The sequence below is a fragment of the Thalassophryne amazonica genome, chromosome 12, assembly GCF_902500255.1.
Source record: "Thalassophryne amazonica chromosome 12, fThaAma1.1, whole genome shotgun sequence".
Taxonomy (NCBI): Eukaryota; Metazoa; Chordata; class Actinopteri; order Batrachoidiformes; family Batrachoididae; genus Thalassophryne; species Thalassophryne amazonica.
Window position 1 is genome coordinate 64,273,621 of NC_047114.1, and position 17,499 is coordinate 64,291,119.

At 47.0% G+C, this 17,499-nt stretch overlaps 1 protein-coding gene across 2 annotated transcripts in view; it reads left to right on the forward strand.

Moving 5' to 3' along the window:
- LOC117522553 (neurocan core protein-like) overlaps positions 1-17,499 on the forward strand; it is a 126,855-nt gene that overhangs the window by 66,242 nt on the left and 43,114 nt on the right. For both annotated transcript variants that reach the window (XM_034183990.1, XM_034183991.1), the window contains exon 13: positions 9,770-9,886. In XM_034183990.1, coding sequence (XP_034039881.1) covers positions 9,770-9,886 — 117 coding nt within the window. The remainder of the gene's footprint in view (positions 1-9,769; positions 9,887-17,499) is intronic.

The window sequence follows — 17,499 nt, forward strand, 5'->3', positions numbered from 1 at the left end:
CTGTCACCACTCATCTGATCTGCATCGGTATATCAGCAAGACGTCATCTCCACCTCTTTGCCGAGATATCGTTCTACCTGAAAGGTAATATCCTCAGCCTGACTGCTTGATAGAAAGCCTTTTTGTTGTGATTTTTGTGAGTGATAACAGACTTTTTCTCCAACGAGAGGTGGAGGTAGCTTCCCTGCCGTGCAGATTGCTGGGTGCAGACGCACCCACGTTTAATTGTGTTTTTGTTCCTCGCCAGCAGTACCAGGTCCGACACGCGGAGGCAGTGGCCACCTGGGAGTTCTGGACTTGGCGGCTCCAGTATTCCCGGGGTCTGGTGGCGGAGGAAATCGTGTGGTTCCGGTTCTGCTTTGGACAGGCGTCTCCTATCTTCGAGCCTGCCCACACGACACCTTGTAATTTGACCTTTGATCTATTGTGGAATCTATTGTGTTTGTTGTGCACGTTCGCAACAGTAAAGTGTTGTTATTTGACCTATTCTATTGTCCGTTCATTTGCGCCCCCTGTTGTGGGTCCGTGTACTTACACTTTCCCAACAGGATATCTCGGCCACCGTGACGGATCCCGAGGGGCGTCAACCGGCTGTTGAACGGCCAATGGAAGAACAGGGCGCACAGGCGCCCGCAGGAGGAATGATCGGTGAGTTGCAGCGGATCCTCACCGTTTTCACGGCTCGGTTGGATTTAATGACCGAGCAGAACGTCCTCCTTAACCGCAGGGTGGAGGCTCTCGCCGCGCAGGTGGAGGCGCGCCCTCAGGGCGCTGCTGCGGCTCTCCCTCCTGTCGACCCTGTGCGTAACAGTGACGTTCCACTGGTCGTTCAACGACCCCTCCCACCTTCCCCTGAAGCATACATAAGCCCTCCAGAGCCGTACGGAGGTTGTGTGGAGACGTGCGCGGACTTCCTTATGCAGTGTTCGCTCGTCTTCGCACAACGTCCCGTCATGTACGCGACTGATTCTAGTAAGATAGCTTATGTAATTAATCTGCTTCGCGGCAAGGCACGCGCTTGGGCTACAGCGCTTTGGGAGCAAAATTCACGGCTCCTTCTGACATATGATGGGTTTGTGAGGGAGTTCAGAACAGTGTTCGATCATCCAAATAGAGGAGAGACCGCTTCAGCCGTACTGCTGTCAATGAGACAGGGGCGCCGGAGCGCAGCTGCTTATGCAGTCGACTTCCGCATCGCGGCTGCGAGGTCCGGCTGGAATAACACTGCCCTCCGCGCCGCCTTCGTAAACGGACTGTCGTTGGTCCTGAAGGAGCTCCTGGTGGCTAAGGACGAACCGCGGGATTTAGACGGGCTTCTTAATCTCGTTATACGATTAGACAATCGGTTAGAGGAACGCCGTCGGGAGCGAGGCGAAGGACGTGACCGGATACGCGCCGCCCCTCTCCCTTCCGGGTTCGAAAAGGGGCCGCCCTCCCCACGCTCCACAGCCGCAGCGCTTTGTGGGGCAACAGCTCCCCCTGCTGACGTTGTTAGGGAAACGCACAGGGCCAAAATGGGGAGGCTGATCCGTGGAGAGTGTTTTCTCTGCAGCTCAACAGAGCACACACAGAGAGACTGCCCCAAACGGCCAAAACGTCAACACTCGCCCTTAGAGACTGGGCTAAGGGGGGGTCAAGACATTCAAGTGAGACACACACAAATTGCCACACGACTCCCAGTCACAATCCTGAGCGGGGATTTAACCCTTCAAGCCCGAGCACTGGTGGACACGGGGTCAGAAGGGAATCTGCTAGACAGCAGATGGGCAAAGGAGGTAGGGCTCCCTCTGGTGGCGCTTCCTACGCCATTGCAGGTGCGGGCACTAGATGGCACCCTCCTCCCTTTACTCACACACAAGACACCACCAGTAACTCTGGTGGTGTCTGGAAACCACCGGGAGGAGATTGAGTTTTTTGTAACTCCTGCCACCTCCCGCGTGATTTTGGGCATCCCATGGATGTTAAAGCACAATTCCCGGATCGATTGGCCGTCTGGGGTGGTGGTTCAGTGGAGCGAAACCTGCCATCGGGTGTGTTTAGGATCCTCAGTTCCTCCCGGTTCCCAGGCTAAGGAGGAGGTCAAAGTCCCGCCCAATCTGACGGCGGTGCCGGTTGAGTACCACGATCTTGCTGACGTCTTCAGCAAGGACCTGGCACTCACCCTTCTCCCGCACCGTCCGTACGATTGTGCCATTGATTTGGTTCCGGGCGCTGAGTTCCCGTCCAGCAGGCTGTACAACCTCTCACGACCTGAGCGCGAATCAGTGGAGACCTACATCCGGGACTCATTAGCTGCCGGGCTGATCCGGAACTCCACCTCCCCGATGGGGGCAGGTTTCTTTTTTGTGGGCAAGAAAGATGGCGGACTTCGTCCATGTATTGATTACAGGGGGCTGAATGAGATTTCGGTTCGCAACCGATACCCGTTGCCATTATTAGATTCCGTGTTCACCCCCCTGCATGGAGCCAAAATCTTTACTAAAGTGGATCTTAGAAATGCGTATCACCTGGTTCGGATCCGGAAGGGAGACGAATGGAAGACGGCATTCAACACCCCATTAGGTCACTTTGAGTACCTGGTCATGCCGTTCGGCCTCACCAACGCCCCCGCGACGTTCCAAGCATTAGTTAATGATGTCTTGCGGGATTTCCTGCACCGATTCATCTTCGTATATCTAGACGATATACTCATCTTTTCTCCGGATCCTGAGACTCATGTCCGGCATGTACGTCAGGTCCTGCAGCGGTTGTTGGAGAACCGGCTGTTTGTGAAGGGCGAGAAGTGTGAGTTCCACCGCACCTCTTTGTCCTTCCTGGGGTTTATCATCTCCCCCAACTCCGTCGCTCCTGATCTGGCCAAGGTTGCGGCGGTGAGAGACTGGCCCCAACCCACTAGCCGTAGGAAGCTGCAACAGTTCCTCGGCTTTGCTAATTTCTACAGGAGGTTCATTAAGGGCTACAGTCAGGTAGTTAGCCCCCTGACAGCCCTGACCTCACCAAAAGTTCCCTTCACCTGGTTGGATCGTTGCGATGCCGCGTTCAAGGAGTTGAAACGGCGCTTCTCGTCTGCACCCGTTCTGGTGCAGCCCGATCCTAGTCGCCAGTTAGTGGTTGAAGTGGATGCCTCGGACTCAGGGATAGGAGCTGTGCTTTCCCAGAGCGGGAAGACCGATAAGGTCCTTCACCCGTGTGCCTATTTTTCCCGCAGGTTGACCCCGGCCGAACGGAACTATGACGTCGGCAATCGAGAACTCCTTGCGGTGAAAGAGGCTCTTGAAGAGTGGAGACATCTGTTGGAGGGAACGTCCGTGCCATTCACGGTTTTCACTGACCACCGGAACCTGGAGTATATCAGGACCGCCAAGCGGCTGAATCCCAGGCAAGCCCGCTGGTCACTGTTCTTCGGCCGTTTTGACTTCCGGATCACCTACCGTCCCGGGACCAAGAACCAGAGATCGGATGCCTTGTCCCGGGTACATGAAGATGAAGTCAAAACGGAGTTGTCGGATCCACCGGAACCCATCATCCCGGAGTCCACTATCGTGGCCACCCTCACCTGGGACATTGAGAGAACCGTCCGGGAGGCCCTGGCACGAAGCCCGGACCCCGGAACTGGGCCGAAGAACAGACTTTACGTCCCACCAGAAGCTAGGGCTGCAGTCCTGGACTTCTGTCACGGCTCTAAGCTCTCCTGTCATCCAGGGGTGCGAAGAACCGTGGCAGTTGTCCGGCAGCGCTTCTGGTGGGCGTCCCTAGAGGCCGACGTCCGGGATTATATCCAGGCCTGCACCACCTGCGCCAGGGGCAAGGCTGACCATCGTAGGGCTTCGGGTCTGCTCCAGCCGCTGCCCGTGCCCCATCGCCCCTGGTCCCACATCGGCCTGGATTTTGTCACGGGTCTCCCGCCGTCCCAGGGCAACACCACCATCCTCACGATAGTGGACCGATTCTCCAAGGCGGCCCACTTCGTGGCCCTCCCGAAGCTCCCGACGGCCCAGGAGACAGCGGACCTCCTGGTTCACCACGTCGTCCGGCTGCATGGGATCCCAACAGACATTGTCTCAGATCGCGGTCCCCAGTTCTCCTCGCACGTCTGGAGGAGCTTCTGCCAGGAACTGGGGGCCACGGTGAGTCTCTCATCCGGGTACCATCCCCAGACCAACGGGCAAGCAGAACGGGCCAACCAGGAGATGGAGCAGGCCCTGCGTTGCGTGACAGCCGCGCACCCAGCGGCCTGGAGTAACCATCTGGCCTGGATCGAGTATGCCCATAACAGCCAGGTGTCGTCAGCCACCGGCCTCTCCCCTTTCGAGGTATGTCTGGGGTACCAACCGCCTTTGTTTCCAGTGGTTGAGGGAGAGGTCGGTGTGCCCTCGGTCCAGGCCCACCTACGGAAGTGCCATCGGGTGTGGCGTGCCGCCCGTTCTGCCTTGCTGAGGGCCCGGATGAGGTCAAAGGCCCATGCAGACCGTCGGCGGACCCCGGCCCCTGCGTATCGGCCAGGGCAGGAGGTGTGGTTGTCGACAAAGGACATCCCCCTCAAAGTGGACTCCCCCAAGTTACAGGACCGTTACATCGGTCCCTTCAAAATCCAGAAGGTCATCAGTCCAGCCGCAGTGAGGCTTCAGCTGCCGGCCTCACTGCGGATCCATCCTGTATTTCACGTGTCCCGAATCAAACCACATCACACCTCACCCCTCTGTACTCCGGGTCCGGCACCGCCTCCTGCCCGGATCATCGATGGCGAGCCGGCTTGGACTGTGCGCCGGCTTTTGGATGTCCGTAGGATGGGCCGGGGTTTCCAGTATTTGGTGGACTGGGAGGGGTACGGACCTGAAGAACACTCCTGGGTGAAGAGGAGCTTCATTCTGGACCCGGCCCTCCTGGCCGATTTCTACCGCCGCCACCCGGACAAGCCTGGTCGGGCGCCAGGAGGCACCCGTTGAGGGGGGGGTCCTGTTGTGTGGGCTGCTGAAGAGGAGGTACTGCTGGCCCACCACCACCAGAGGGCACCCTGCCTGGAGTGCGGGCTCCAGGCACCAGAGGGCGCTGCCGCCTCACAGGAGCAGCCGGGGTGACAGCTGACACTCATCACCTGTGACAGCTGTCACCACTCATCTGATCTGCATCGGTATATCAGCAAGACGTCATCTCCACCTCTTTGCCGAGATATCGTTCTACCTGAAAGGTAATATCCTCAGCCTGACTGCTTGATAGAAAGCCTTTTTGTTGTGATTTTTGTGAGTGATAACAGACTTTTTCTCCAACGAGAGGTGGAGGTAGCTTCCCTGCCGTGCAGATTGCTGGGTGCAGACGCACCCACGTTTAATTGTGTTTTTGTTCCTCGCCAGCAGTACCAGGTCCGACACGCGGAGGCAGTGGCCACCTGGGAGTTCTGGACTTGGCGGCTCCAGTATTCCCGGGGTCTGGTGGCGGAGGAAATCGTGTGGTTCCGGTTCTGCTTTGGACAGGCGTCTCCTATCTTCGAGCCTGCCCACACGACACCTTGTAATTTGACCTTTGATCTATTGTGGAATCTGTTGTGTTTGTTGTGCACGTTCGCAACAGTAAAGTGTTGTTATTTGACCTATTCTATTGTCCGTTCATTTGCGCCCCCTGTTGTGGGTCCGTGTACTTACACTTTCCCAACATAAATATCTTTGTGTGTCTAAGAAATGGTCTCTTTCTGTGCCTGTTGCTTTAACTAGAAAGGAGCTGCTGCTCTCCACACTCCAGTCCGATATGGATTTATATTACATATGTCACAAAAGCCTAAATTGAGCCATTTCAGGCATAAATTTTGTCTATTGCATAAAAGTTTCTACATACACAGTTTTAGAATTGTATAGAATAGAATAGAATTGACTTTGGGGATTTTAGCCTGTAACTCCAACAATGTCTAACAGCAAATAAAAAGTGATTTTGCACAATATGACCTCTTTAACAACTGAATTGTATGATTCAGCCCTATGGTCATGTAGCCAGAGATTAAGCATAATAATTCTTTTAATCATCAAAAAAGAAAAATATTTTAAAACACTTAATCTTAAAAATTTCTTGTCTTTTTCTTACCACCAGTAAAGAAAACCAGTGTATATTAGTGTCAGCTCTAAAGACTGGAGATCACTTTCCTTCCCGTGTGCACAATCTGTTGATTAAGTCTGCAGCACATCACATCTCTGTGAATTTCCCGGCTGGCCACCTGGTTTAGTACTCATTTTTTGCTTGATAATGAGCATGCACGCAGAAAACATCCCATCACCAAGCAGTTGAAAGCCCCCTGGGCATCACGCTATCAGTATGATGATTTATTTTACTCTCTTTGAAAACAGCTCATGCCTGCAGCAGGCTCAGCTGAACTGTGTGAGGAGTCTGCAGAAGAAAAACAACTGTAAACCACATCGATGGGAAGCTGAGAGCAAACATCTGGACATCTGGTGTACAGTCCAAGAGATGATTGATGGATTTAGAGACCCTGCAGTTGTTTAGACAGGACAAACACATGATTGGAGAGTGATGCCTTGTAGCTGCACAGTCTTGCAGCAGTAACGATCCTCAACCTATACCTCTCTCTCGCCCTCTTGTCAGCTTTTACTGTGGTCATCCTGACTGGATCACAGAACAGTTCACCACTCACTCCAGTCAATTAAGGGAATAGCAAATCAGAGCACCGTGGTGGTTTCTAGGACAGCAAAACACATTTTTATCACATTCCATAAAAGGTTATTGCATGTGGATGCTTGATGCACAGGGCTTCAGTGGCATAAATTTCCTTTTTTATACAGATCCCAGAGCATTATAGGGGTTGTGTTAGATATCTTTTCAACAAGATAGAAGTCAGATTTCAATTGTTTTCCAAATCACTGAGCTGATGCATCCTGTTGCTTTTTCAGACCACAAAAGACATTTGACCTGTAAGATTAAAAAGGAGCCTTTTTAGATTTTAATGGCTGATGGTGAGACTCTGATTATGTATTTGTTTCTTCTTGATTAAAATTTTTTATTCAATTAAACACATTAAAAACACATTAAACACATAAAAACATAACATAAGTCACTTCAAGGCCCTACACACAAGTAAGGTTTAAACCTTTCAGCAAGCACAATGGCAACAGTGGAAAGAAAAGAACTCCCTCTGAGGTTTTTTCATCACAGGAAGAAACCTCAAGCAAACCAGACTCATTGAGTGACCATCTGCTTCGACCCTGCCAACAATAACAAAATGACAAAATAAAACAAAAACACAACAAAGAATTTTCAAACATGCAGAGACAGAATTGTTGCATCTAAACAGCCATATTAGAGTCCAGTGTTCAAAAAGACTAATCGCTCAAAAGACATCGGATAAGTGAAGAGCAGAGTTCCAGTAACATGAACTGCAACTGGTGAGTCAGTGTGTGTCGTTAAAGAGGATATTCCCCAGTTTTCATCCACATGATGGTACCCTAGCTCCTGTAGAACCCACAAGGCCCAGTCCTGGTAAGAGCTAACTATCCGGTAGGATCCAACTACCTGAGATCTTACCAGGACTGTGAGTCCTGGTAAGATCTCAGGTAATTGGATGGGTGGCTGGAATGTTGTGTTTTCTGGCCTACCACTCACCAGAAGAAGAAGTCTTCAAATGGTTCAAAATAGGGCTACTAACCAGGAGTAGAATATTTATTCACATCGCCTTAATATGAATCTCAGAAGATTCTTGGTTCAAGTCCATCGGTGCCCATTCTCCATGTAATGTGAAGTTACATCAGGAAGGGTATTCAACATAAAACTTGAGTCAACACACAGATCCATGTCGGATCTGCTTTGGTGACCTGAGCAAAAAGGAGAATCCAAAAGAACTTACTTTTACCTCAATATTAGCCTCATTTCACTGAATTCCAGTACTCAAAGTTTTAGTGTTACATGTAAAATGTTAAATTCTTGCACAAGACCGTTGCATGTGTGCTCCATTTTTGATTCACCACTGGAGGCAGTGTTGTATATAGTATCTGTAATCATAGAAGAAACCCAACAGAAGAAACAGGTATTTTTTTCAGCCTGTTAACTCAACGTAGCATCTTCAATGATGCGCTGTTGGCAAGAATCACCAACAGCGCATCAAAAAGCCTCTGTGTTGTTTAATTATAACACAGCATGGCCTGAAGTGAATATTCTATGACTTTGACTGGAAGGGATGCCAGTCCATCACGGGTTGCTTCCCCAGCCAAGGTCAAAACCCATTTACAGCTGAGCGGACTGAGACAATGCAGATCAAGTATCTTGTATTTGGACAGAGACGGGTAGCGTGCCCAGGAATCAAACCCATTTCTGGATATTGTCTAACTCCTTAGCCCACTGACCTACTTCCTGTCAATTATCGATAAAACTCATTTTTAACACAAACCCCTTTTTTAACCTTTGCTTTTATGATTAGAAAGGCTGGTTGTAAGATCTGAAGTACGTATCTGAAAATCAAATTTACAAACTGTGTTTCCCGTCTGGTCTGTGCTGCTGTTTGTTTCTGTGCAGAACCGGCATCAGTCCATTCTGCCAGCGCCTTCTCTAGACTATTGATTTTTCTGCACCTCTCGCTTTAATGAACGAGCCGCTGTGCAAGGTTTATATTTCTTGCACACATGTGCACAGACACGCGCACGCACTCACACACACTGTAGTAAATCTACTTGTCATAACAGCTGATGTTTGTCACGCCCTGCCATGACCTTGACTGATCCAGAGGCGCGCAAGCCTGCACTGATCTACAGTCAGTGAAGCGCATCACTGGTTTTAGCACCTGGCTTCAGCAGTTTTCAAACAATGAGTGCCTCTTCTAACTTATCATAAATCTACAGAGTTGAGATTATTGAGAAATTTTCATCTCCAACAGAGTTGATGGCATTGAAAACTTGCAGGTTTTTTTTTTTTTTTTTTTTTTTAACAGAACGACCATTTTATTTTGCAGTCAAGGTGATAGCTAACAGGATGTGAGTGTAAAATGTTATTGGATTGGATCAATTCCAGGCCTAATCATAACCAAGGTATTGATTTTCTGCTCATGGTACAGTGTAAACACACGATCCTGCACACACGCTGCCCACCTCCCCCTCCAGCCTCAGAGAAAGCTGGCAGAACAAAGGCTCCCACAGCCCAGTTTTGCAGCCAGAATGAGCAAGTCATGGTTTTTCCAAAAAAAAAAAAAAGAAAAACCCAACTCTAAGATGCTATAATGAGCGGCTCAGCGGACAAACACATGGTGGTGTGTCAATTGATATGGAAATTTGTAATTATGGAAGGAGACCACACATGCACACATTTAGCCACTGAATAGTGGGGCTGAGGCGCACGGCGGGAGGTCTGCTCATTTCTGTGGAGGACAGCTAATGTCTGACGTTCTCACGCTGCCCACTACGCTCTGTGGAGTGAGCCAGGGCTCGCTTTTCATATGGTAACCATGACAACTATGGTTGTGAGTGGATGGTGAGGTGGAGGCTCGCTGGCTTCTGATCTCTTTGAAAACAGAAGGAGTGTGAAATGGATCCGCCCGTGTTCGTTAGGTTTTGACTGAGATGAAATGATGGAAAATTAGAATAACTTTAAAAAAAATTCTAGTTTTACATGATTGTGGATTGAATACGTTTCCTGGTCTGTTTATCCTGTCAGGTTTTATGCGCATGCTTTATTCTTGTTTTAAATGAAGATGCAGCGCTGTTCTTGATTAATTACCTCACACTGCTCAGTTTGAATCCTAAATAACCCCCCACTCCCACCCCCATCCGTCTGTCTGTATTAGCTGAAGCGGAGCCCTGCGTGACAAACCCGTGTCTGCATGGAGGAAAGTGCCTTCCTCAGGGAACAGGCTACAGCTGTTACTGCCCGCAAGGATTTGCCGGGGAGAACTGTGAGATTGGTGAGTGATACTACTGTGCACACTCTTAGTTAGACTGGTGTGCACGCTCATGCACACTCTGAGCAGCTTAAGTTGGGTCTGCACCAGTGTGGGCATATTGACGTGAATCCTTCCAGATTTCTACTGGAAGGTCAAACTGTGCATCACAGTGAGGCAGGTGCATGAAAACCGACAGAGGTCAAAGGTTAGCTTCTGGCTGTCTGAGTGGGGTGATGGTCAAAATGGTCTCTCAAGGTCCATTCACAGTCATCTTTTCATGGAAGCATGGTAGCTTTAAATCAGTATTTTTCACAAACCGCGTTTCTGGATCATGTTTCTTGTTGAAATATGTGACCCAACAGTCACCTTCTGGGTTTTCCAGTCACAGACAACATTACAGTCGCTTCAATTTATAAGAGAAAATGTGTTTATTCTGTACAGAAATCCACCAACTCTACAGTCAGTTGAAGGTTTCGCTTTGGTTCATCACAAAGAAAACATTTTTTTTAAATAGGAGAACAGATAAGCACCAAACATTGCCTGAACAGTTTGTAGACCATTCATCCATCCATTTTCTTCCGCTTTATCTGGAGTCGGGTCGCGGGGGCAGCAGCTCAAGCAAAGCCGCCTAGACCTCCCTCCCGATCCGGGGGAACCCCAAGGCATTCCCAAGCAGCCGAGAGATGTAGTCCCTCCAGCATGTCCTGGGTCTTCCCCGGGGCCTCCTCCCAATGGGACGTGCCCGGAACACCTCTCCAGCGAGGCGTCCAGGGGGCATCTGGAAAAGATGCCCGAACCACCTCAACGGACTCCTTTCAACATGGAGGAGCAGAGGCTCGACTCCGAGCTCCTCCCGAGTGACCGAGCTCCTCACCCTATCTCTAAGGGAGCGCCCAGCCACCCTGCGGACGAAACTCATCTCAGCCGCTTGTACTTGCGATCTCGTTCTTTCGGTCATGAGCCAAATCTCATGACCATAGGTGAGGATCGGAACGTAGATCAATCGGTAAATCGAGAGCTTTGCCCCCCAACTCAGCTCTCTCTTCACCACGAAAAAACAAGAAACAAGATAAAGAATCAGAGATACAAATTCTTTGAAAGGTGTCCATGACTTGCAGAGCTGTCCAAAAGTCCACAAAGGTCCCTTAAAGTCATTCCAGTTTTGCACATTCAAAATCTTTTAGGAATTTGCAGTGCAGTGGTTCGCAGGGAGCCCAGTGGAGGTTCATACAATTGGGAGTCTAGTTTTCACCCCAAGCATGCAAAGAGCTAACCTGATAGTATACTGTATCAATAGTTGAGGGTGATGTCACCTGGATCAACCAGCGTGCCCTGGTTTTTCACAAGCTCAGATGGGCGGAGTCTGACCAAGCTCCTCGAGAAAAAAGACTTTTTCTGACTTTCGCCTAACAATGTGCCTGCTCAGGCGGACTGAACACCAAACTGTGCCAAGTGTGAGACCTATGTTCTGCACCCTCCCAGGGGTGGAATAATGCATGTGCCCATCTGTGCAGAGCAATAGTGGACCAGCATTTTTCTGCAGAAAAACACTGTCTAGCATCTAACGAAAAAAGTAAGTCCCTTGGGCTGCTCCCTTGTTTACACTCGGGGTCGCCACAGCAAATCCAAGGTGGATCTGCATGTTGAATTGACATAGATTTTAAGCTGGATGCCCTTCCTGATGCAACTCCACATTACATGGAGAAATGTGGCAGGGGTGGGATTTGAACCCGGAGCCCTCTGAACTGAAACCAAGCGCATTAACCACTTGGCCACCACCCCTGCTGTCTAGCATCTAACTGAGTGGTCATATTTATTTGAATTTGGTGTATATTAAGTGAAAGTTGCCACATACATTCTAGATTATGATTCCCACTACATGAATGCGAAACCCACCTCATGCATTCCATTTACATGACATCATATGAAGAGTTCAGATGCCAAACCCAATAAGTACTTTTTTTTTATGGAGAAAAATGCAGTTGAAAAATGGAGATTTAAAGGACACCATATGCGGAAATGCACAGATTTTCATCAATAAAATGAACACAGTTTGTTCAAATTCTTTCATATTTTGCACACTGATGGACCCCTTGGCAGCCAAGTACATGTTGGCCTCAACTAAAAATGTATGGTTTTGGAGATACTGGGTTTTGCATCTGAACTCTTCATATAGAACACACATAATAAAAAATAAAATAACTGCTTACACAAGCAATTACTGCACAACAATGGTTGCAACCTGAATATTGTCCCACGAGATCATGAGAAGTATAGGTCTTATATAAACCCTGAAGCCCAATGGCGCAGGTGCTTATCTCCAGTAGCATAGCATGAAGTGGATAAGAGTCTATTACTCACCCGGATGGGAATCCAGTCCATTGCAGGCTGTTTCTCTAATCAAAGCTGGTATCTATTTACAGTTGAGTGAAGTGGGACAATGCAGATGAAGATTCTTGTCCAAGGACACAGACAAGGACGTATGACTGGGAATTGAGCCTAGATCTACTTATTGGTAGCCCAAGTGCTATCCTATTGAGCTACCTGAACTGCAAAATATCTATCACCTGAGTGATGTACAAGTGTCACCACTACAGCCCAGCTTAATCTGTCACAAGTTAAAAGAAATAAAGTTGGAACCTTCATTGTGTTGCTACATTTAAGACTGTCAAATGGGAGCTTCCATTGTGGTGTCTAGTGAGTAGGCACATGTTCCTCTCGCTCCACTGCACTGTTCAATTTTTTTTGCCTTACAAACCTTACATTTTTTTGTTTGGAATCTCAGTTTTATTTTTGTTTTTCGGATTTACTGCTTTTTGACCACCTGTAAAATGTCCAAGTCAAAGAGTAAGTCCGAATGAGGCAGAGAAACTTCACCGCTTGCGGCACCTGTAACTATGGCAGAGATTGTCCTTCTGCTGGAAGACCACAGAGCTGCACTCTCTGCTGACTTTAAGCCTTCTTTTGAAAGTTTGCCATCTAAGCTGGACAGTGTACAATCGGCAGTGCGTGACTGTGGTTTATGCATTAATACTCTTGAATCCACGCACACTAACTTTGATCAACATTTGGATCAGCTCAAGGCCGAATACGCTGCAGTCTGAAGACAATGAGTGGTTAAAAAATCCAAGATGGCAAACCTGGAGGGACACAGCAGAGGCGAGAATGTTTGTATTGTGGATTTACCTGACAATATTGAGGGTCCAAGCCCTTCTGTTTTTTCCTCCCAACTCCTCATTGATGTTTTTGGAACAGAGGTGCTCACTTCACCACCGGAATTGGACAGGGTGCACCAGAGATTAGCTCCTAAACTGGCTCCTGGAAGAAAGCCCCAGTTATCACCCACCAGTTATCCTCCACTTTCATCACTTCCAAATGAAAGATTTGATGATTCACAAGGCACGTAAGAAGGGTGACCTGACCTACAATGGACATAAGATTCAGTTCTAAGAAGATTACAGTCCCAAAGTGGTGAAACTGCACACTGAGTTTAAGGGCGCCAAGTCTGAACTCTACATGTTCCTGCCTGCGCTGCTTTATCTGGCTAAACCATGTATCACTCTCGCGATGGGGGGGGAGAAAATGGTTGCAATCTACATCAGATGCCAACAAGTTGGTGCAGGACCTGTGCAAAGGCTGAAGGTGTTTTTTTATTTCAATAACTGATATATGCACTGTTACAGGTAAAGTGGTAAAGTGGCTGCCTTTTTGTGGGTCAGACTGACATGAGACACTTTCTGTGTGTTCAGTGTCTTTTCATAAATAATTACTTTTTTCCCTTGTAATATTGTTTGGCGTTTACTTTGTTGATATATATATTTGTAATTTCCAGTGCTTACATTTCTTCATGTAACGTGGAGTTGCGTTATGTTTTTATCGCCCTTTTTTTGTCAATATGGGCCCATACCCACACAGTAATACTGCTGGAAAAGTGCACATATAGCTGGCGGTAGTACTATGTGTAGTCCTATTAGATTGTTATCCTGGAATGTGAGGGCATGAATGGTCCTATAAAGAGGTCTAGGGTTTTCACCCATTTGACACATCTTAAAACAGAAGTGATTTTTCTCCAGGAAACTCATCTACATATTAAAAATCATAAGTCTTAAAAAGCTGTGTATAGGCCAGATCTGTCATTCAAATTTGACTCCAGAGTGAGAGGTGTTGCAATTTTAATTAGTCACAAAATACATTTCTCACTTTCTAAAATGGTCACAGACGGAAATGGAAGATATTTCATTGTTGTTCTGGTGAATGTCTATGCTCCAAAGTTTGATAATGCCCAGTTTGCTGACAACATTTTGGGGATTATCCCTGATTTAAATGCACACCTTCTGATTTTTGGTGGTGATCTAAATTGCGTTATTGACCCACTCTGACTCCACCTTTTGTGAGTATATTTTATCTTCTATTGATAACTTTTTAATTACTAATAAATCTGATGCCATCCCACACACTTTATTATGAAAACTCTCAAGGCTTATCTTAGAGGCCAAATTATTTCTTATTCGTTTTACCTGTCCAGGTCCAGGAGAGCTAAATAAAAAGACCTTACTACAGACATTTTAAAACTTGACAGTCAGTATGCCCAGAAACCTTTGGCAGAGTTTTATAAGCAATGTCTTAATTTGCAACTTGAGTTTGACTTGATCTCGGCAAGGGAAGCTGAGCAGTTGTTACTACAGTCTTGTGGTCACTATTATGAATATGGTGATAAAGCTATTCGCTTATTGGCCGACCAGCTCGGGTGTCATGGTGCCACCCGTCACACTGCACAAATAAAAAATACATCAGATACTTTGACATCTTACCCAAGTGAAATTAACTCTGCTTTTAAATCATTTTATGCCAGTCTTTACACATCAGAGTTTCCTCCCATCTCTGAAAATATGCAGCAATTCCTTGATGACCTAGAAATCCCTGCAGTTGATACTTTAAAAGGTGTAGAAGTTGATGTGCCTCTTAATCTGGAAGAGGTTTTATCCTCGGTTAAATTGTTACAGTTAGTCAAATCCCCTGGCCCTGATGGATTCCCTTATAATTTGTATAAGAAGTTTCATTTGAATTTAGCCCTGTTACTTTTGTCAGTTTTGAGGAATCATTGGCACAGGGTTCTCTTCCCACAACGCTGAGACAGGCCCCATTTCAATACTGCTCAACAAAGGAAAGGATCCAACTTCCCATGCTTCTTATAGACTATTAGCCTGCTTAATGTAAATGTGAAAATTTTGGCCAAGCAGTTAGTGTCCCGTATAGATGGAATCCTTACTTCTATTATATCAAATGACCAGACTGTCTTTTATCAAAGGAGGGCGTTCATTTTTTAATATATGCACCCTTTTCAATATACTGCACTCCAAACACCATAGTAATTTCCCTGAAGTGGTAATGTCATTGGATGCCAAAAAGCATTTGTTAAAGTGGAATGGGAGTACCTTTTTGTAGTCCTGAAGAAATTTAGTTTTGGTGATAGATTTATTTGTCTCTTGTATAGTTCTCCCCCCAGCTTCTGTGTGTACTAATAATGTAAAATCCGACTATTTTACTCTGTTACGTGGTACACGTCAAGGTTGTCCCCTCTGCCTTTTACTTTTTGCTTTAGCAATAGAGCCACTATCAATGAATCTCAGAACCTCTTCCTTGTTCCAGGGTGTGACTCATGGGAGTACAGAACATAGAGCTGCACTGTATGCAAATGATTTACTTTTATATGTCACAAACCCAACTAGTCATTTAACTTCTATTCTGGCAGTACTCCAAAATTTTGGCTCTTGTTCTGGATATAGCCTTAACGTACAAAAAAGTGAATGCTTCCCTATAAATGTAGCTGCACAGTGACTCAGACAAACTGATCTTCCTTTCCATCTGACTCATTCTGGTTTTAGATATTTGGGAGTGAATGTGACTGGTTCACCTCTGGCTCTGTGGGCTGCAAATTTTACTCCTTTATCATCCATTATAAGGTCAGCTTTTCAAAGATGGTCTAATTTACCAGTATCACTTTTAGGGAGGATTAATACAGTGAAAATTAAAGTTTTATCCAGGTTTTTTATACCTTTTTTAGTGTATTACTCTGTTCTGACCCAAAAGCGTTTTTTTTTTTTAATATATTGATCAAATGATTTCCTCATTTATATGGGGAGGTAAAATTCCCAGGGTTCATAAATCATTACTACAAAATCATCAGCTTAGTGGAAGCCTGTCTTTATGTAATTTGATGTGTGATTACTGGGCAGTTAATATTCAAACCTAAATTTATTGGTTAAAGGATCCTGATACAGCTAGGTATCACTTGGAAGCACAGCCTTGCTTGTCTACCTCTCTCCCTATCTTTTTATTGTCGTCTCTCCCTATCTCCATGTCTTGGTACACAGATAATCGTGTTGTACTTGCCTCTCTTAAAATATAATATAAATTTTGACTTCACTTCATATGTGTTTGTGCTTCTGCTCTTGCTCTTTATGTAATAATCCTCCTCCTTTCCTCCCTCCTTCTTAGACACTGCATTTCATCTATGGGGTAAGAAGGGCATGAAATGTTTCGATGATCTTTTTAGGGATAATAGCTTTTTTAATTGTACATGGCTTCCTTATATGGCATTCCATCATCTAATTTATTTAACTTTTTCCAAATTAAACATTGTGCATCTAATATTTTTCTGGAGTTCCCCTCTCAGCCCCCTAGATTTCCTTGGAAGGACCTCTTTGAACTCATGCCCCATTAGAAAGTTTTTATATCACAGATATGTAATCTTGGGCAGCACGGTGGCTTAGTATCTAGCACTGTTGCCTCACCATAAGAAGGTCATGGCCACCTGTGGCGTTCCTGTGTGGAGTTTGCATGGTCTCCCCATGTTTGCATGGGATCCCTCCAGGCGCATGTCTTGTGGACGGCATGCCGCAGGACAGACACTGCATCATGTGGAACAGAGCTCACATGGGTGATGTGACATTCAGATCGGCCATTGCATGCTATGATCTGACGGTCTGTTTCACTTGGGGTAGCCTGTCAATGTGCGCGCTGTGCGCGTGCGCGCTGCAACCCATTGCAACACTGATATATGTTTTTATGCATGTCCATGTGAGGACAGCAAACAGACGCACATGCGTCACAGTGGGCAGTTGTTAGTTTATGTCCGTCCAAACGCAGTAAGTGTTCCCCAGCCGTGACATCCAGAACCACAGATCTCCACACCTGCTCCTGTGGGCAGACACACCCCCTGTCAGTTCAGCGCACACACCAACGTGTTTGCAAAGTCACACTTGTGGGGGCACTTAGACAAATTTCACATCCAGTTCAACAGTGATCAGCTGTTGACTGTTGTTGTGCTAATAGTGTGAATGGCCACACATTTTGTAAGTGCCAAGCGAGCAGTGTTAGATGTTCGTGTGTGTCAGCTGGAATTTGGCCGACACCTGCCGCAAGAGGGTTCAATGGGCTCTCACAGCGCACACTCTGTCTTTCAGCCGCTGGTGTGTGCAAAACGTTGTAGCAACAGGTGTACGAGACGTTAGAGGCAGCTACGATTTTACACGTATTGCTTACGATTCCTGCTTGATGCGCAATTCATGCACAATTCGACCACATTCGTACTATGTGTGAAGGGGCCCTTATGTTTGCACTTTGTAAGTGAT